Here is a 21,694-nt window from a genome sequence, read left to right on the forward strand (position 1 = left end):
GATCTCTCCAACCAGGGCGGTTCGTGTTTCTGCCAGCACCAGATATTTCTAAGAATTCCTGATCTCAAGTCAAACAGATAGGAATCGAGACCCAGGCCTGTCACTGTGAGCCTGGGCCTGTGGCCTGACCTGTTGGAGGCTCAGCTGCTCTTGTATGAAGCAGGGATGATGCAGACACAGAGCACAATGCACCAGGGGTGGAGAATGCTGTTCCCAACACACAGGATCCATAGAAACGGCACCAGCCACTCATCTCCTGCCTAACTATGGACCCCAACAGATAATGCTGAAAATAAACAGTGCTTTCTCTGAGCCTTGGTGTTGTGCTAAAAAGTATAGAGATTTTTGTTTTGTTTTGTTTTTTTAATCACAAGACTGTGGCAATGACTAGACAGGTACGAATGTGCTTTATGTCCACTGTACAGATAAATGCTGCTGTCCTAGGCTGTTTTGTCAAATGGTACACTCATACTTTTTGTCAAGTGGGAAAGGCTAGCACTCTGCCTGGGGCCAGGCTAGGAAGATGCTTGAGGCCCACACCGCTTAAGAACCTGCCCTAAAGCCAGGTGGTGGTGGCACACGCCTTTAATCCCAGCACTCAGAAGGCAGAGGCAGGTGAATCTCTGTGAATTGGAGGCCAGCCTGGTCTACAAAGCAAGACCAGGACAGTTAAGGCTACACAGAGAAACCCTGTCTCAAACAAACAAACAACAACAACAACAACAAAAAAGAACCTGCTCTAGGGACACATCCAATGTCTTATGTACCCAGGTCTTCCTCCCTGACAACGTGGGGCCTCAGCTGCAGGCCAGGGATGGAGCTGAATGAGCCAGATTTTGCACCTTGGTGGCCTGGGCTTCCTTCCAGGCCACACCACTCCTCTCCTCAAGCCAATCTGGGGGCCATCCCTAAGATTCATGCCCCCACAAAGCCTGAATTTGATAAGACCTACTCCCTGACTTTCTTGTGACCTTTCCCTTCCACCATCTCCTGCAAGCCCCATGCACACCCATGCAGCCATAGCCAAGGAGTCATCTTTGTCCCTGCAAACAAAGTCCTCATTCTTTATCTCACCGCCCCCAGTGTTCCCTGAAAGCACCTCTGTGCTGGTCAGAGGCCACAAATCAGTGTGCTCACAGCTGGGGGCAAATCTCATGAAAATTACCAGATTTTTCTTTCCTCTGCAGCTCCTCAAGCTGGATCCCTGACTGGACTCTACCCTGTCCAGAGACAGCAGGATCCCGTGTTCTGCACCTCTGCTCTTTGTTAACTCTCTGCGACACTATGTCTCCGCTCTGCTGGCGAGGCACTGGGTTACCCATAAAGATGCTCGTTCAAAAAAGGAAGATGTCCTCATCCAAGTGAAGTCCTTTTATACCAGAACCTGCGTGGTGTAGGAGCTGTGACTCCATCCTGTCTTTCTGTCCATCCCAAGTGTCAGAGGCCTGACCTTGCTCAAGCAGACCCCCAATTGGCTTGCTGGGCTTAGTTTCTGGAATTTCTCACCCACTTTACCCACCAAGGAGATGGGTCACTGCTCCATGCTTGGGTCTGGCTGTGCTGTTCCAAGTCCAGTTCCTGCTCAGAACTGCCTTTTACTTTTCCTGGCCTGAGAGCCACCCCGCAGCCCTCCCATAGGCCTCATCTGTGTCTTGGCCTACACCCCAGTACTTACTTGGCTTGGCGAGTCACTTCTGCACATGCTCTCCTTCTCAGTCAGACCTGTGAGCACCTCCAAGCTGGTGACGACTCAGCATTTCTGACTGGGCACAGGGCTGCTGCCTGTGTGATTCCCCACCTCCCAGGCTTTCTTAGTTGACCCCTCTCCTATTTTTTTTACAGCTTCAAAGGCCATTCCCCAGGAAAGAGGAAAGCCATGAGCAGTTATTGTCGGAGCAGGAAACCAGTAGACAGGCTCCCTCTTCAAGCTGTAGATAAGTCCCCTGTCCTTGGTCCACTGCTTGGCTTTTCTAGCCAATTCTATTTTAGCTCCGGCCGGCTGTGGAATCTAACCTCCCCCCTCTCACCTCCTGCCTGTTGTCATGCTGTCATTGGGCTGCTCAGGCCTTTCAGTTGATCACAGCCACTTTTCAACCAACAGCCAAGTAGAAGTAACCTTTGCCCCAGTCCCCGAAGTTTCTCCCTTCCTTGCCTGGCCTCCAGTCTTCCTCACAGGAATCACTTTCATGGATGTCCTTTCTATTAACATCTGGTCCCAGACCTTCCTACCCCAGGATGTTTTCCTAAGTTGCTATGCTCTAATGGGAACACCAAGTCGGCTAGATCCTCCTCCCCTTATTGTGACTATTATAGGAGGGGTGGGGTGGGCAGGGCAGAGGGAAGGAAACGGAGATTTGGGTGGTGAGCGCCTTCTCTACCTCCAGTCCCACTTCTGGCCACACTCCAGGCATTGTCTCCCCACCAGGCCTTGCTTTCCTGGAAGGCAGAAGGTCCACAGACACTCGTGTGGAAGTTACGGGAGAGGGTGGACACGAGAGCATACATAGATGGTGTGTGTGTGTCTGTGTGTATGGCTGGGTGGGTGGGGATGGGGGATTGACCCCTTGGCCTTGCTTTTACTCCACCCACACTCTCTGCCACTGAAGCACCCCCTCCCTAACACTGCATTAAGCACTTAGAAAAACAAAAACAAAAACAAACAACAACAAAACCAAAACAAAGTAAAAGTCCTTCCAAATGAGGCAAGCGCAGCAATTGAACCCCTGTGTAGCAGCTCCCTGGCCAATCTCAGACCAAGTTCAATCCACAGCCACCACTAGCCTAAGGACCTTGCTAATCATCACAGAGCCAAACCGAGTGAAGCAACTGTTCAGACCCTCTGTGGAGGTTCTAAGCATCTGTTCAGATGAATAAACTTAGAGCCCAGAAAATGGTTAGTTTTGCATCAGTGTTTCCAGGGTTGGCTTTAGGACCCTGATGTAAAGGGGTCAAATAGTGCCTTCAAGCTTCTCCATTAGCTCTACACAACCCACAAGGGACAGGCAGGCGCCACCTCCTCTGCTCTAAGACCTCCTTTGCAAACTGGGAAGACAGAATGCTTAGCATCTCCACATCCTAGACAGCCCATCCAGCTGGAGAGGAAGATCTCAGTGATGCTCAGGCAAGCTGGACCAGGAGCTACATTAGTAACCGTGGCCTGTGGATTTCTCATGCACTGGGGTGGGCCAGACATCAATGAGAAAGCTCGCTTCTACTCGATAGGACTAAAAATTATGATACAGACAACCCTGGAGAGCCAGAGGTACTGCTGCCCCATCTGTAGTGATAGGACAGGCAGGGAAGCTTAAGGGAATGAGAGCGAGCTAGTAGTTACCAAATGTCCAGGGTGTCAGGCCCCGTGCTAAACCTGAGAGAACAAACCATCTCAGGTAACAGAAATAAGAGCAAGAGCTTTTACTCCTGAATCTGACATCTGTGAGAGCCAAAGTGTCAGGAACTGGTGGTTCACGAAGAATGTTATTTATATGTACGGGTGTTTTGTCCGCATATGAATGTGTGTATGTATGTGTGTGTATGTCTGTATGTGTATATATATATTCATATTCATCACGTGCACAGTACCCTTGGAACTACTTAGATGCTTGTGAGCTGCCATGTGGGTACTGGGGCCTCTTCAAGAGCAACAAGAGCTCTTAAGTACTGAGCCATCTCTCCAGGCCTCAACAGTGTTCTTGATGACATACTATTGATTGTTTATGTTGTCTCTTGTTAAAATCCTTCCCGCGCATACCACAGACTGAGGCTCATTTCTCTCTCTACTCAATTCTTCCCCTTGTTCATTCTCCTCCAGCCATGCTGACCTCTTCATTAGTCTCCCCACATGGCCAGCACATGCTCTGGTAAAGCATTTGCCCTCATCCTTTGCCCAGTGTGGAGACCTTTCTCCAAGGCAGTTGCACAGGCTCACATTTTCAGTGCTTCCTCACATAGCCAACACAGGGATGCAGAAGTCTCCCACCTACTCATTCCTGTTGCCCTTTGTACCATATATATATATTTTTTTTTACAGCATTCATCATAATAAATACACAAGAGATTTCAGCCACTTTACCTATCTAAATGTGTGCTAAGTGGGTGCACATGTGCAAGGGCATGTATCCTTGCATATGCGTGTGAAGGCCAGGTCAATGCTGAGTGCCTCCTTCGCTGTCCACTGTATAAGACAGGGTCTCTCATTGAGCCTGGAGCTGTTCGGCTAGACGTGATAGCCAGTGAGCTCCTGGGATCGTTGTCTTCACTTCCCAGTGTTGGGATTACAGGGATCACTAGGTCCTGCCTTTTACATGGGTGCATGAGTGGTAGGGATCCGAACTCAAGTCCTCAACGTTTGCACAGGGGCCACTTGGGGTACCCACCTACTCATCTCCCCAGCACAATCTTTTGCCATTTTAAAAAGAAGTCTACAAGGGAAGGAATTTGGGTATGCTTGATTCACTGTATAGCTAACTATTGATAGGCCCATTAAAGATCACGCACTTTTCTGCTTTGTAGGCCCTCCAACTCTAGTGTAAGAATTTGAACATGGGTAAGATTAAAGAAACTCACAGAAAGCAACAGTTCAAAGTAAGAGCCACACAACTGTTTAAAATGGGAAGGTTTATTAAAGTTTTTCCTATATGGGAATAGCCAGTCTCCTGAATAAGCAATTAGCAGCTGGGCCCAGAACTATAGTTGTCTATTTCTTAACAAGCCCACAGCACTTGCAACTCCCAGGTTTCCTTCTAAAGTTGTTAATGTCTGGAAAACAGAATCCATGCTGTCTTCTCAACAAAGAACTCGGCATCCACTTCGAGCCTCTAGCTCTCCTTACAAGAACATTTAAATGTGATAGAGTTAAGAGACCTGCACAGTCAATGGATCCAAGATGAAACTGCAGGAAGGGAGACCAAAGATCAACCTAATAGCTGCACTGTCTTTGCAGGAATATCTGTGTTCTTATTCTGAGCAACACTAATGCTAATAGCTGGGTAGTCAGGCGTTCTCAATGCTCACATTCATTTGCTTCCCACAAGACAGGCTCTTTCCAGAAACCAACATGTTCTTTTGATGCTTGGTGTGGATTCAGTGGGGCTATTTTACACCTTAAATAAGCACAAGACCCAAATAAAAGTATGTTTTGAAAATTATTTTCCTCCTCCAGTTATGAGAGAATTTCTTTACAAGCTGACATTAAAAAAAAAAATCCTATGAGTATTGGTGAGGAAGAAAAACACAGTACTCATTCTCTTTCTGTCCCTTGGTCCCTAAGCCAAAACTCAGGACATATGGCTGACAAATACTTGGCCTGTGAGAGTATACAGGGAGCTATTTTAAAGTGGCCAGACTCAAGAAAGGCTGGATGTTACTACTACTCATATATGGAGAAAAATGACTCCAAACCACCGTTCTAGTGAAGTGGCTAACACCATAACAGCATTTCCTCTAAGTATTCATTTTACAAGTACATTACAACTTCAGAAAGGGACCATCTTACCAAGAAGTAAAATGTGGCCTCTGATGACAGGAGATGGAGGTGCCAGACCAAGATGAGTTTAGAGCTGGGGAGATAACGGTAGTTACACGCCAGCAGCCACTGCTTCTCCAAACACTGAGAGAAATAAATACTCAAATATCTACAGCTCATTAAGATAAACTGTATTCATACCTCCCACAAATTTTGTTTATCGTTTCTCCCTGAATAAGTTGTAAGTGCCATGTCTCTTTGTACAGGAAGGCCTGTCCAGAACACTTTTGGTTCAGTGCTGGTAGAAGCATCATGTGATACGGACGCTCCCCCTGGTGGCGGAAGAGGATACACTAGTATTTACTGTTAATTCTAAAACTAGATTGGAGGCATCAAGTCATTAAAATTGCTTGTGGTCTAGTTGGAAGAAGAAGAAAAAAATCTTACCAATTGTAGCATTAAGCTTCCTTTAAATTAATTTGTTGAGTAACAACAACACAACTAAAGCTATTATACCCCAAACAGCCACAAACACTACTATGGAATTTGTTCATGGATATACATCATAAGATTCAAATTGATAGAGACTCTTGAATTTTTGGCTGTAAATATATATCTTGTCTTCAATCACCCTTTTCAAGACCAAGGAGTTCACAAAAAGACACTATAAAAGGACAACCCTCTAGCTTAACAGAACACCTTTCCAATTTGTTCAGCAAGTAAAGATTTCCCTTCGATAATGCTGCATTCTTTTGACTCTGCTGGTCTTCCCTTGAGCATTTTTCTTGAGTTTTACTTTTAATCCAAGTGGAGAGTGTAAGATGTGACAAAGGAATATGATAAAAATCAGTTCCTGCTCCTGGTAACACTTTGATTTAATGTAGCGAATATCTACACAACCCATGTGACACAGTGTTTAGACATTTTATTGGTTTGTGAGAGATCTGTCTGTCAATGATTTTAAGTCCAAAGAAACGTGAGAAGTAATTCAAAACCTAACTGACTTCAAATGTCCTTAAAATATGGTGCCTACATATTCCTGTAGTCCCAGCTACGTAAGGTGCTGGGCCAGGAGGATCATGTGAACCCAGAAGTTTGAAGCAAGACCTCATTTAAAAAACAATTAACAACAACAACAACAACAACAACAACAACAAATGAAACAAAAAAAACCCCCAGCTTCTCTCACTGGGAAAACCTGACCCTATCCTTCCACTTGCGTTTTAGCTTTTTAAAGTTTTGCCCCTCAGTCACAGACATGCAGAACTGGATCAAGAAAAGGGAAATGTTAAGTAGCTAAGTTTATTAGAATATCAAAATACAGTTTCCAAATTTTCAAACAGTATTTTTGACATTTTTTCAGGTTGGTCAGATCTTACATTTTAAAGCTGACTTAGTAACTGAAGGGCTGCCCACATGTCTGGCAATGTCGGCAAGGCATGAACACCTCTTCACACCCAGCTGCAATGAGACCGTATCTAGATCCCTGAGCAAAGACTTACTTTCTAGCACTGGTCCCTTGGTTTCAGGGACAAGGCACAGGGTTTCCTAAGCTTGGCATCTGCTCTCTTCTCCAGTACGCACCTGGCCAACAAGTCATTTTGCTTTCTCTTTCTTCGTGAGGAACACCCAGCAGTACCTCCCTAAGTCCATGGCCTACATAAGCCTCATCTCTGTAAAATGCAACTGGGAAGGAAAAGAAGAGCACCTCTGTACAGCCAGCTCGACTGTGACGTGGCCATTTTCATATCACACCGGCTACACTACTCATATAGTGAAGTTACGCGTCCCTTTTTATGCTCTGACTTGCAACAGCTTCCCTCAAGTCCTCGCATCTATTAGGAAGCAGGTTTGAAGTTTTCCACGTAACCCTTCATTGGTGGACTCACACCAACACATTAACCACGGCAGGGACTCCCTGGGTGAGATCACAAGCTGTGCAGGATTCGCAACAGTCAAAGCCAAACCCCTATACAGCAATAAACTTATCTTTTCACATATAAAAATAATACAGAGTGGGATATTTTATTCAGTAAGATACAATCTTTAAGGTCAAGAGAGAATATATAAAACTATTCTATGTTTTCTGGCGTGTTTTACTGTATAGTAAGAATAAATATATCTAGAGCAGGAAGTGTGAGATCTGTTCTTAGAGAAATCACTGATTAGTGTAGTTTAGAGCCAAGTGTTCTGCAGAATCCAGGCAGAAAGGAGCTACTGCTGCATTTTAAACAATGTGGTTGTTATAAAATAAAGGACTTAAGTCTATAAACAATAACAAAAAGACACAAACCAAATGAAAATGTACTAAAATTTAATCATCCATAAAAGCTGTAATTTAATCTGACAGTAAAACACAAGAAGCAATATTAGAGTTGGTTTAGTATATTATATATTTTAGCTTTGAAAGCCATAGAAATCAGTTATCCCAGTTTTTTCTCTATAAAAGACCCATTTTTCCAAAGCATTATGCACAAACAATTTTAATAGAATATAATGACAGATGATTTTTCATAATTTTTAAATATAAAATGAAGTCAATGACTCAGAAAAGTTATCTGCTGCAATGAGTTTGAGGGAAGATTTCATAATCTTTATCATTACAGATATAAAGTGTGATGGTTCGACTTTTTAGTGCTTGATAGGGAGGAGTCATGATAAAAAGGTCAATATGAAATCATTTGATTATAGTAGTAACATCTAACATTTGAAATGCATCCATGCTCTTCTGTATAATTGTATTAAGAGTCAAGTATCTTATTTCACATCTGTTATAACTGCTATTGCAAAGGAGAAATACTATGTCTTATTTCCAGGAGATATACACAGAGCAACTTTTTCTCCAGGGAACTTGTGCAAACCAATATAAGATCTAAATTCTTCACATAATATATAAAACAGGAGAAGCCTCTTCAGATTTAGTTTTTGAAGTCTGGAATGCTGGCACTTTCCAATTAGGCAACAGTTCTTCATTTCTGTAATCTGGAACATTGAACAGACACAGACAAATATAGACAGAGTTCTCTCAGTGTTGAAAGGTGGCAGTCAATAAACAGGTATCTAGTAACACACAAATGGTAACTGCTGTTGGCCATTAGTAAGGAGCTGAAGCTCACCGCGCTCCTTCAGTACAAGAGCTACCTTACTTACTTCCCATTAAACATGGCCAGGCGTGGAGGGACAAGGATCAGGAGCTCACGTCAAACCTTGGCTACAGTCTGGAGTGCACAAGACTGTCTCCAACGTTCAAATCAAATATAAAAGACCCAGTTCACAAACAGCTATTATTAATCAATCATTTTCGTTTGTCCCTGGTTTTGTTATACTTAGTATTTCACATCTCATTTAATACCCTACCTATAAAGCATTTTACTACCTTATTTTTCATTACCTTATTCAACATTTGTGTGGTCATGTGCCACCACACTAAGCTTCAGCAGGTCAATGCACAGCACTCTGAATGCGAAGGCCTCTATTATTGGGCATTATTACACACCTACAAGGATCCCAGGAGACTATACTTTAAATTGAATTATGTACAAGTCTAAAGATTGATGCAACTAATATAAATAGCTTATTTCTAGACCTAGGCAAGATTTCTTTTCTCTAAGGTAAACTTCATGTATGAACAAATTTTAAAATCACGATAGGCCAAGTGGTATATTTTCCTTTAATCTAAACTGAAACTAAAAACAAAACAAAACATTTTCTGAGAATGCAAAGTTAAAACTCAGGTTTGCCAAGGTAGCAGCGTCAATAAGGCAGACAACTCTAAAAGAGTATAACAATATATTATCAATTTGAAACTTCATTTTTCTATCTTTGTGTCAAACACACACACAAAGATCAGTAATCTTAACAAAAACCACTTTCAGGAAACTAATGATTTAAAGTGCCTTAATCAATCTGTTTCAGTAAAAAGCCACTTAGCTCTTCCGTGACACCAACCATTTAGGTGTTAGCTCATCTCCCAAGTCTGAGCACCTGAGACAGTCTCTGCCCTTTCACTCCTTTCTATTTTCCCTTTAAAAAGTTTGCAGTTGCTCAACTGTTTTCTCTACTTGAGATACTTACTCATCACCATCTCCAAGGAGTATAAATTAGCTCATCAGGAGATAGGAAAGCAGTAATCTACTAAATAGGCCCCAAAGGTCGACAGTAGTTAGCGTCAACAACTCTCAAGTGAGGAGAGTTTATGTTTCTCTTCTAACTCCATCAAATTTAGTCATATCCACATAATTAGCTCAAACTACACCATACATCTGTTCCATGAAAGCATTCTGTTTGGGTTTAGTAGCTGACAAAGAAGAGACATCAGGGGATTTAAATATGTAATTAAAGGAAAACAAGTAACCAGCTCACAGAGCCTGGCTTTTTACTGACTGGCAGTGCAAGTACTGCCATGAGTATCTTAATGAAAGCTGAAATGCTACCTGAAGTCAACTACTACTTGATGCAACTGGCAAAGCCAGCCACTCTTAAGAAGAACTGACAAGTACAACTACAATGACATGACACCACACAACAGACAGAATGGCTCAGGATTAGAAAGCCTGAAAATACCAACCTTAGGGAGGATGTGGAACTCATGAATTGCTGGTGCATGTGCCCTGGGTACCGTCACTTAAAGAATCCATATATATAGCATATGAGCTGGTCACTATGCTTCTAGACACATGCATGTGCTTACGTCACGCACACAACTGCAAGCTATCCAAATATTTTGCCTGTTTTAGTTTTAAGACAGGGTCTCACATAGACCTGATTGGTCTGACTTTGCTATGTAAGAGAGACTGGCTTTGAACTTCTAATTTTCCTGCCTCATTCTGTCTAGGACAATAGGTATGGGCTGCCAGGCTAGGCTCAGTATTATGCATACTAATTCCTCAAAAGTACCTCAACAGAAAAACACCTACTAGTCAAATAATACAAATAAACCACTGATACACATAACATGGATACTGCTAAAACACAGCTCTGGGTAAAAGATGGCAGAGACACCTTGTATGTTTCTGCTTATGCTAAGTTCAGAGAGTAGCAAACAGAAATGTTAATGCTAGCTAAGTGCTCTACCCAGACTCTAGTACTATTTCTCAAATGTCTACTCTTTGGCAGGTGTTGGCAACATGGTGGCGAGCAAATCAAACATGGTCTTCAGAGCCTTAGACTATTCTGGAGAGGAGCATACAGAGAATAAGTAAAGAGTGAAATGGTTAAAGCCGGGGGTGGGGGTGGGTGGGTGGCAGGGGGTGGTGGCAGGAAATGAGGAAGGCATTTGTTTTGCTTAAGCATCTTACCTGGCTCAGAGCTGCTGCTGACTTCAATTCTAGAGCAGCAGACATGATTTCTTTTTAGGCTTCTTCTTTTCCACTGGTGTTTTTCTATTTATCTGTCTGACCAGATCATAAAATATCTAGGTAGAAACAACAATAAAAAGTATTGATTGTTTGTTCCACAAAATGATTGAGTGTACTAGGTATTATTCTGTCATTAGATCTGAGCTTTGCTGTTTTTTTCTGAGGTCAAGTTTCTTAGCTCTTCAAGCTAACTCTAAGAATAAAGCAGGACTTACCAGTTCATGATAAAGGACACATACCTGCTCTTAGACAGTCAGGAGTCATTTAAAAAAAAAAAATCAGGTAGTGAGCACTTGAAAGTATAACTGAATTATAGCACCAAATGACAGCAACAGCACCAAAGGCGTTCCTTCCCTCCAACCCTCCTAGGTCCACCAAGTAATAGCACTTTGCCACTTTTTCTCCCTCTCTCCAAACACATTTACTTTTGAACGTGTGGTACTAGCATGAGCCCTTAAAGGGCTCAGAATACTCTCATATAACCTAAATATAATGCTGATCATAGTCTAGATAGTTAACATCAATACATTTCGTTGTATTATCTTGAGTGCAAGTTCCTCTTGGGCAGAATCTATCAGGATCCATTTTGTTTCTTGATACTGCAGCATCTGTCTATCTGTCTGTTATTATTTGCTTATTTGTTTGAGATGTGGCCCAATTTCAAGCTCAGGCCACTTCAAACTCACTAGTAGTCAAGGCTGGCCTTGAAATCTGATTCTCTCGCCTCCATCTCCCAAGTTCTGGGGCCTCAGATGCAGAGTACCTCATGAACTGCTTTTAGCCTTTTAAATTTGGGAACAGTTCTTTGGTCTTTGTCTTTTAGGGTTTTATTATTTCTAAAAATAAAATCTAAAAAATGTATAGAATTTTCCTCAATTTGCATTTGATGATGATGATGTATAGTTTAGGCTGGGACAAGAAAAAGCATGTCTCTCTTCAGGTAACACACAATCAGGTTCATGATGCTCACCCATTATCAACTTTTTTTAAAGGTAGGGTCTCACTATGCAAGTTTCAGTATTCACTTGGTAGACCAGGCTGGCCCTGAACTCAAGAGGTTCATTTGCCTCTACCTCCTTAGTGCTGGGATTAAAAGCTTGCATCTATCTACATGGTCAAAGCAAACACCACCACCACACAGGAAAAGCCCACCAATTCTTGGTTTGAAGTGACAAATAGTATAGTTATAATCTTGGAGATTCATCTTTGGAAGAGTAAAAAATATCAAATGCAAAAATACAATACCTCTCATTTCATGAAAGCAGGCAATTTTTACTCCATTGTGTTTATATGTGTAGTTTTACCATATTAAGCATGCCAATGCGTTAGCACATAGACTGCATCAGCTAAATCTGTTTTTTGGGCTTGGGATGAAAGTGAAGGCCCTTAGCATCCTCATCCGATTAACTGTTCTGAAGTACTGGCTTTAAGGAATACAACAGGAATGGACTGGTAACATCTCAACAGATGTCAAACAAACTTTGTTGAAGGCAGATTTCCTGTTTTACTTTTATTTTGCAGTGTTGGGAACTGATTCAGCCCTTGCTCGTGTAGGCAAACACTCTACAGCTGAGTTGTGCCTTTAGCTGAATGACTTAATAGTCATGGTTTTGTTAGACAAGGTCATTCAATTTTTTAAAAGTGCTTTCTATTTTTATTTTCCATGTATATATCTCTGTGTGTGCTTGTGGAGTCCAAAGTGTTAAGATCACCTGCAGCCAGACTTAGAGGAGGCTGTGGGCCATGGGTGCTGGACCTAGCTCGTAATAAAGCCCTATGAGCTCTTAACTTCAGAGCCATCTCTAGTCCAAGAATGCCTTTGATCCAAGGATACACATACTAAAATATAGAGGAGGGGTGTGTGTGTGTGTGTGTGTGTGTGTGTGTGTGTGTGTGTGTGTGTGTATTCCACAACTATGTGGCAAAATGTTAAAACTAGTGCATCTAAATGAAGAATAGATTATTTTTCTTGTTCTCAGATTATTTAAAGTAAATTTCAGAAGCAAGAGATTTAACATCATTGACTTACTTTATTTCTTTTGTTGTTGTAGGCAGTAGTGGGGAATTAGAGGCAGGACCTGCGCAAGCTAGGCATGTCCTCCACCACTGAGCTGTATTCTAGCCTGTGTATTTTTTTTTTAAAGATGACAAACAAACTACATTTCTTTAAGATGAAAATCAACTGCTCGTTTTAAAAATGGCTCAAATATTACAATACCAAATTGCTGAAAAAAAGCGATTCATTACAAAGCTATAAATATATTATTTTCTTTTTTGTTCCACCCATCCAATTCGCTTCTTCTAAAAACATTCCACTCATTCTTTATAAGCCTATTTCTAAGAGAAGGTTAAAAACTATAACATAAGCAAAATGTAGCTGTTTTCACAACACTGAAGACTTTGAGAACTTAAGTTTATGAGTCATGAAAAAGCTTTCACTGGTGTACAAGGCTTAACATGCAAGCTATAGTACAAAGTGACAAACGTAAAACCAGAACAGTAAACTAAGGAAACACATACATGTGCTTCCTGTTTCCGTTTCCTCACACCAGCCACTGCCACCTTCTGGCACACATTACAGAGACAGGTAACTGATTGTTTGTAGTATTATTCTAAATTATTTCTTTGGAAAACATTGCCTACCTCACAGCAGCAGGTGGTTCAATGAAGAGGGCAAGTTCGAACTATAATATTTGGTTAGAAATGCTGAAAGTCCCCAGCCTAGGTTCTTCCTCATCTCTCTGAACTATAGAAAAATCTAGAGGGAACACAGAATAGAGTTTCTCAAGCCCTCTCCCATTCCTAGTTGGGATGTCTTTATTCCAAGCACTACTCCAACCTCGGCAAAGAACCAGAAATTTGGGGCTAAGATTGAGGTGACTCCAGTGCACTGAGTGCTACTTGTAGAGCATTAGAAGGCTCTGGCCAAGCACTGTGTCCTTGTTTCAAGTTTCAAGTCAAGAGCTGAATCTTATGAAATTACTACTCCTTTCTCTTCATGCATCCAGGGTCCATACAAGCATTTATACAGCAGCTTAAGTTGTCTGAGCAGATATGAACTATCCAAGGAACTCTGCAGCTGGACTATAGGCTGTGAAAAGTGAAGCCTTAAAAAAAAAAAAATCTCATTTCTAGCATGAAGCCTATGTGGTTTTTGAAAGTAGAGATGATTATGAAGACTATGACATTTTTCATTGTGTTTTAAACCCCTATGTGAAACTTAACAAGACTGCTGTGAATAAGTCAACTAGATTGCATTAGAAACTGCAAACCAGGGAGGTTTAATAGCCCATGTATGTTCCCACAATCATGTAATGATAAAAGATGAAGGATACTTACTTCCTCCCTACTAAACTCTGGATGCTATGGGGAGAGGTCTTGTGTGATGGACTCTGGTCCAACTCAGCCCCGCACACTTGATCAACTGAAAGGTTGATAGCAGTGAGGGTGGCACAAGATTTTAAAGGCCAACCATCTTACATAAGGTGACACTGCACCCCAACTCTACTCAGGGGCATTCACCGACTGTAATGTAGCATTCATTACAATATTTTTTGTTCGTTTTCCTATAGCCCAGGCTGGCCTAGAACTCATCTTTCCTGCTTTGGCCTCCAGAGTGCTGGAATTGTAAGTGTATGCCACCACATCTGGCTCCAGAAAATTCTGATTCTACAGATGAACGGATGGCTTAATGACTATCAATGTCTTCTCGTTTACCTTGTAGTGCACAGCAAATAACTGTTACGGCAGCTCTCAGCAGGACTTGCTCCCCAGCTAGATGTAAACTTAAGGGCAGAAATAGTTATGCCTGGATGACTGTGACCTGGCTGCAGAATGACGTGCCAGGCGTACAACAGGTACTCAATATGTTTGCCAGATAAATGGAATTAACAGATTTTTGTATTTTTTTATAAGTGGTTTCACCTAAAAAAGCAAGCTTTTGCATTTTTGACTATGTGTAAGAAACAGAATCTGTAGTAAGCAGATTCTTCCCTTACCAGCTGTTTAAAATAATAGTCTACAAGCACAGACATGAAAAGTGACTTACAGAATCAGAGGCCAGAGAGCAGCAGTAAGTGGAAGCCCAGCCCTGATGACCAAGCCCATGCTTATTCTCACCTGTGTCTAGGTACCTGAGATGCTACAATGGCAAGTGCATACGCCAGAGAAGGGGACAAAAGGCTTACTCTGACTTTATGACACCATTTATTTTCTTTTTCAAAGGCGTTTGGTAAAGTTTCAAAAGCAAAAGGAATCTCATGGGTTTACCTGATTGATGGTAGCAATTTGGGAAATGCACTAATTTTTTAGCGGCTCAACCAACTACAGCTATTCAAAAAGAGGCACATAGCCTATTTGCAAAGCCTTCTGGTCTACAGTTAAGATTTTAAGATAGTGGAGTGCTTAATGTAGCCATGTGCATCTGGAACATCAGCCTGAAAGACTGAGGGGTTTGAATTACATGTCTATTCACACAGAGACCCCACACTTTCAGGCATGCATCAAAAGTGAGGCAAAAATCAAAAAACAAATTTTATGATGGCATTTTTATAACAAAAGTTCATTATAATAACAATTTTAAATTTTTGTACTCCCCTCCTGGACTTTACCACCTATTTATACTCATCTGGATAGGTAACTGTTATAACATAAAGGTGTTGTGACAAGCTTCACATTCTAATTTTGGCATATCTCTTAAAAAGCTTAGCAGGACTTTATATACAGCCTTTGGCAATAAAGTAAAATTAGGTGTCTGCATTAAAACTATCAGAAAGTGATGTCATGGAAGCCAAGGAACATGGTACCTAAAAATTACTATTTTGTACAAGGTAATAAAATTGATATTGCTATATTTTTTCGAAAAAAACTGGCTATGAATTTAAGGCAAAAGAAAATAAAAAGGCACTTATTTGTACTACCCAACAGTTGCAGGTTACCTCATTAACGTTGATCTTTGACTTTGCAGAGGATTCTAAAAAGGCACAGTTACACCACTGTCTTGCTAAATTCTGGCCTTGTTCTTTGCCAACTACCCGCTCATCTTCCAAGTCACATTTATTGCCAACCAAAATCATTGGAACCTGCAGGAAGGAAAAAACAGCAAATGAATTACATGCTCATTACTTACCCTCTCTTGACAAATAAGCAGTTACTTGCTACTAACTGAAACACACCAGTTTACAGCTGTATGCATCAGTAAGTGCTTAGGAAGGGCAGAGAATTCCTACTAGGTTTGCATACCAAAATATTTTAAAGAATATGATCCCATTTTCCTTAATTTTAATTTTGTGTATGAATGCTGTGCACCATATTCGTGTGTGGTTCCCAGGGAGGCCAAGAGCGCTACATATGGCTGTGAGCTGCCATGTGGGCGCTGAGGGTGGAACCCTGGTCCTCTAGGAAAGCAGCAAGTGCTTTAACTTCTAGGCCATCTCTCCATCCCCTAATGATTCTAAAATTCTTATGTGGATTACTACAAACTGTCACAAATATTTGATCCCATTATGAACTATAAACGCCTTTTCTTGTTTGGTGTGGCTCAGCCCTAGCACACATCTTTTACCCAGGAGCTTGATGTACTCGGGATTTAATAAAGTTAACCCAGGTCAAGAGGCAGAGCAAGACACCAGCTGAGAGGCATTAAGTAGACAGGAGGGACTTTGAGAGAAGAGTCTTTAAGACAGCGTGGAGAAGGAGAAGGAGCTTTTTGGCTTTTAGCTTTTGGCTTATTCCTCCTGTGCTGTCATTGAGTTAACAAGCTTTTGGCTTTTTCCTTAGGAACGTGCGCTGAGGAGGAAGGCCAGCTGGGTGCTTTCTCTGCCTCTCTGAGCTAGCAAGTTTTCATACTAGCATCTGGCTCCTGAGCAAAATTGAATGGTATTGGTAAATTTGAATGATTTGGGATTTTTTTTTAAACAACAACAAATAGCTCAATTTTAATTATAAAACTGAAGGAAAAGGAATTCCCCTGCCATACAGGAAACAGTATATTCACTGGTCCTAAGTAGTTTAAAAGTAGTTTAAATCTCACAGGTCTAATAAATACCAAAAATAGTGACAAGACATTATTAGCAGCTTCTACTTTTATACTTAGCATTAGACTTAAAGGCTATTTAGGTAAGATATTAAGATGAATTAAGAATAAAAATAGGAGTTGCAGCAACAGCTCAGTGGTCAAGAGCACTTGTTCTTCCAGAGGACTTGAGTTCAGTTAACAACACTCATGGTCAGAGAACCCACATCACCTGTAACTACAGCTCCAAAGAATAAAACATCTTCTAGCCTCCGTGACCACCCCTCAGCATAGGGAGAAAACACACACACACACACACACACACACACACACACACACACACTTTTACTCCATACCACAGATGCTTGACTATCTTAAAACACAACATCCTATACTTCCAGCCAAACACACAGCTAACAAAGTGTGTAAGGTTGCTCAGCTAAAAGTTCCGAGAACAAAGCCAGAGAAGAAACAGTGTCACAGAGATGGTGAACCTTCTACCCCAAACAGGGTACAGTAGGCAGTCTAGCCACCGTCATCTTTTTCCCTTTCCTGATGGAATAAAGGGGATTAACATTACCAGAACTCACTGATCTGTAAGTAACTTTATGGAAACAGTACTCTTTGGATAAATTAGTCATAAAAACAAAGAAGATTATTTATTAAAGGCAATTATGGTGTCATATGGCATAAATTCCTCCTACCTACAATGTTATCCAGGTTAAGGTCCTGGGTAGATGAATATGCTCCCATTAGAGAAAATATGCAAAACCAGAAAAGTACAACTGAAAATTTCTATCTTAATTTATATAATTGAAAGGAATTTTCCTATTGCCTCAAATTGATGTAAACATGTAAAATGTATGTTGGGCCTTTTTATACAAAAGATAAGAAAAGGGCATACGCGACCAACAAAGGTGTTGCATGCCTATAGTCTTGGTACTTAGAAGATGGAGACAGAAGGTTAAATGCCAAGCTAGCCTGGGCTCTAAGAGCAACATACTGTGTTACAACACCAAAGCAACCCAAAGAACACGTGTGACAGAATTTGAGAAATAGGAATATTAATCTTTATGGCTTGTTAGACGCTACTTCTCACGCTCAAAGCGCAATGGGAGTACTTCAACTTCCTTCTTCTGTGAAGCATTTGACTCCTCATCTCTACTGTACTTTTTATCCACATGGCAAAACGTTCATTTTACCATAAACATTCTCATTTTCTAAACATCTCAGCATATAATTTATAAGTTATTTTTGAAAGCCGAAATTCACTTTCAAGGGCTCCTTTTGATATATGCTAGTTGCCTTCCAAACTTTCTACTGATGACAAAGCAGATACTTTTATTTGGCTATAGAGAGACAGCACAGTGTGTTATATAGAGAAAAATACTTACATCTTCTGTGTCTTTAACCCGTAAAATCTGTTCTCTCAAGTCCTGTAAGTCATTAAACGTAGACTGAGCTGTAATTGAATAAACTAGTGCAAACCCTTGGCCATTCTTCATATATAAATCCCTCATTGCTGTAAATTGCTCCTATAACACAAAAAAATAAAATAAAATTATAAATATAAAAGCAGTTTTTGAATGTATACTGGGATAATTTTAAACAGAATTATCTCAAATAAGTACCTACATTTCAAATTACATATTATCATAAGACTTTCTACTAGTTTCTAGAAACTGAGGTAAATGCTTGCTGACACAGTTCCTTTAATATACAAACTTTAATGTGTTTTGTTTGGAAGATTTAGCCAGGCGTGGTAATGCATGCCTTTAATCCTAGCACTGGGGATACAGAGGCAGGTGGATCACTGTGAGTTCAAGGCCAGCCTGGTCTACAAAGTGAGTCCAGGACAGCCAAGGATACACAGAGAAACCCTGTCTGGCGGCGGTGGCGGGGGGGGGGGGGGGGGGGGGGAGGGAGGGAGGAATATGGGAAGATTTATATATGAGTACCACTCAAATACAAACAATCCAAGATACAAATCCAGTACTGAGTTATAGTCACCCAGCAAGGCCGGTCTCACCTAGCTCTCTACTGACGTTTATCAACTTGACAACCAGTACATTACATTATCAACCCTAGATTAGACTCTTTTGAAAAGAGCTTTTCCATATATATATATATGTGTGTGTGTGTGTGTGTGTGTGTGTATGCTCCCTGAATTTCAAATTCTTAGAAAAGATCTGAGACTATTTTCTTCAGATTCACTAACCATTAACATGGTCACAGAGTCTCAGTAAATTAAAATGACTGTTTGATACGTACTTCCTCATTTCTTTGGAGAAATCATTATTGTGTGTTATAACCATAGGTAAAATACAAAACAGAAATGTATCTAAGAAGCCCTTGGACTTTATTTACAGTATTAGGAAGGCACTTATAAGCAGAATATTAAAAATGTATTTTTGTGACGTCTTTATCATTAAACATATAAACACACAAAGCTTTACAAGCTTTTGCTTCTTTGGCCTGCTGATCCCCACTGTCACCATCTCCATCCCATCTACTATATCCAAAACAGTTCTGGACGCTCCGCCTGACTGCTATATTGCAAGACAGCAGCTGAGCTGATATGCATCCACTTCCTAAACCTTCAAGTTTAGTCTTTTGTGCATTTTTCTGGATTTTTAAATGTAAACTTTATTAGAAATTCTGGCATTAACATACCTTCTATGTTCTGTTGAGATTAGGTCTCTGTTACCTATCCTATTAATCAACAGCACAAATACACACTGTACCACTACAGTCAGTTATGGCTCTTACTGAGAACCCCAAACTCCTTCCTAAGGACATTCTACAAGAAGGCCCTCATCTGTTTAACAACTGGTTCAGCAAGAGGTATATGCTGCTGGTCAACAAGAGAGGCAAAAGCCTCTCATGGAATGCACATGGAGATAAGACAAAAATGAAGTATGAGGAAAAGAAAGAAAGAATTTCTCTTTTTCGTTTTTTTTTTTTTTTTTGAGGGTGGGTGGGGGTGTGGAATAGAAGTTTACATTTTAAAGAGGTAGGCACTTACAGGTAGCAGGAGAGCAAGAAGGAAGATGAGGTTAATGTATGCTCTTATAAGGTGCCCCAGGCAGAAAGCAACAAATACACAGGTCCCAGGAGATCCTAGAGTTTTTGAGAAGCTGCAGGAATCAATTATCTAGATAGCCGAGGAGCGTGAGACTAGGGAGAGCATACCTACCTTAAGTACAGTTCTGAACTCAAGTACCTTTTTAGAAAAAGTCCTTACAGCACATACCTTACTTCAATATAAAACGATTGCTTCCCCCACCCGAAAACCTTCAGATTTTCAAGGGGAACTCAATACACAATTTAATTATGATGTGTGGGCATCAAGCACATCACAAAACTATTTTACAAAGAATATTTATGCTTACATTTAGAGAATTTTAAAAAATCTGAATAATTACTTTACACAGAGAATTGATAACAAAACCTGCTTACAAAATAAAACCTATTAAAAGAAAAGAAAGAAATCCTTACTGTTCCTGCAGTATCCAGGATTTCCAGCATACATTGTTGGCAATCTACTTCGACTTGCTGTTGGGGAGCAAAGAAGAAAACACAAAAAAGCAACATAAACATGTTTTCCTTTTATCTCTTCAAAGTACTTATTAACAACTACCAAGTGTTTTTTTTTACTTAGTACTGCAATAAAGAACAGCAATATTCCACTAGCAATATTCCAAAAGCCAGGATGGTTAGAGCTGAGTGTAGATATTTTGACTGCTGTAATGATGCTCATTTGTTCTTATTGAATGGCAAAAGAACAGGCTTTGTAATATAAGGAAAATGGTATATACAATTCTAACAAAAAACAATTTCTAACAGAAAAATATGAATATATATATACATGAATATAAATATATATTCTTCGTGGAAATCAAAGAATTAAAGAACCCAAGCTTGGCATGACAGTTCCTACCATACAATCTCAGCACTGGGGAGGCTGAGGTGGTAAGAATTTTTATAGGTCCTATGAGTAATAGAGAGACACTATCTCCAACAGAAGATGAGGTCAGGCTTCACTGAACCACCTGAAATGGGTCAAATGGTATGCAAGAAGATTTTGAGTAATAGAAACTTTACCAACTTACTACAAATACGTTGTTGACATTTTGCTTTAATATTCACAAAATCTGCAACATAAGGAGAACTCGGAAGTGTTAAAATAAATAACAATGAGCTATTTATTCCTTAAGAACATACACGTTCTTTAAGTCTTTAAGGGGCTCTTCAGAAAACAAACTGTGTAGAAGGTGAAATATAAACACAACAGTTTCATTTCCCCAGTCTTCTAATAGACTGGCCAAAAGAAAGCATTAGTTACCAACTCTGGAAATTTTTAATAGAAGGGATTAAGAAAATCAGTCCTTCATCATGCTAGGGACAGCTCTTGCGTTTTGGGTGAAGACTTAACTAGCAATTTATTTGGGAGAATTTTCAATAAGGCAACACATTGCCTAAAAACAAACACACTGCCCTACAGGCTCTTCTGACTCTGCCTCTCGGCTAGAGTAATGAGGAGGAGCCCCTCTGGTGGGGCCCGGAAGCCATCACCCACCCAGATCAGGCAAAATCAGTGCCAGAGCCTTCAGGGAATGAGGAGCCAGGCCTGTGGCTTCATAGATATCTAGAGCTCAACTGGGTTAATTTGTAAAAAATGATCATTCTCTCAGTACTTTCTAAAAAGCTTACTTCAACTTAAGTTATAGTGCTATCAAAGACAGATTCTAAAAACAGGTACCCAACAAAGCATTCCTTGCCTCTCTAGTGAGATGTAGGTTTAATCTTTGGGAGGAGGGGTAACCCTATTTCTTTCATGGTATTTTGTTATCCTACCCT

At 40.7% G+C, this 21,694-nt stretch overlaps 1 protein-coding gene across 1 annotated transcript in view; it reads right to left on the reverse strand.

The window, feature by feature from the left end:
- Positions 1-6,747: 6,747 nt before the first annotated feature.
- Positions 6,748-21,694, reverse strand: part of RAP1A (RAP1A, member of RAS oncogene family) — a 79,864-nt gene continuing 64,917 nt past the window's right edge. Inside the window, exons 4-8 of the mRNA XM_084756024.1 lie at positions 20,333-20,389; positions 18,229-18,369; positions 15,759-15,902; positions 10,762-10,877; positions 6,748-8,446 (exon numbers count right to left, since the gene is read on the reverse strand). Of these exons, the coding sequence (XP_084612150.1) occupies positions 10,791-10,877; positions 15,759-15,902; positions 18,229-18,369; positions 20,333-20,389 (429 nt within the window). The 3' untranslated portion in view covers positions 6,748-8,446; positions 10,762-10,790. The remainder of the gene's footprint in view (positions 8,447-10,761; positions 10,878-15,758; positions 15,903-18,228; positions 18,370-20,332; positions 20,390-21,694) is intronic.

Source organism: Acomys minous, assembly GCF_964271855.1.
Source record: "Acomys minous genome assembly, chromosome: 14".
In the NCBI taxonomy this organism is placed as follows: Eukaryota; Metazoa; Chordata; class Mammalia; order Rodentia; family Muridae; genus Acomys; species Acomys minous.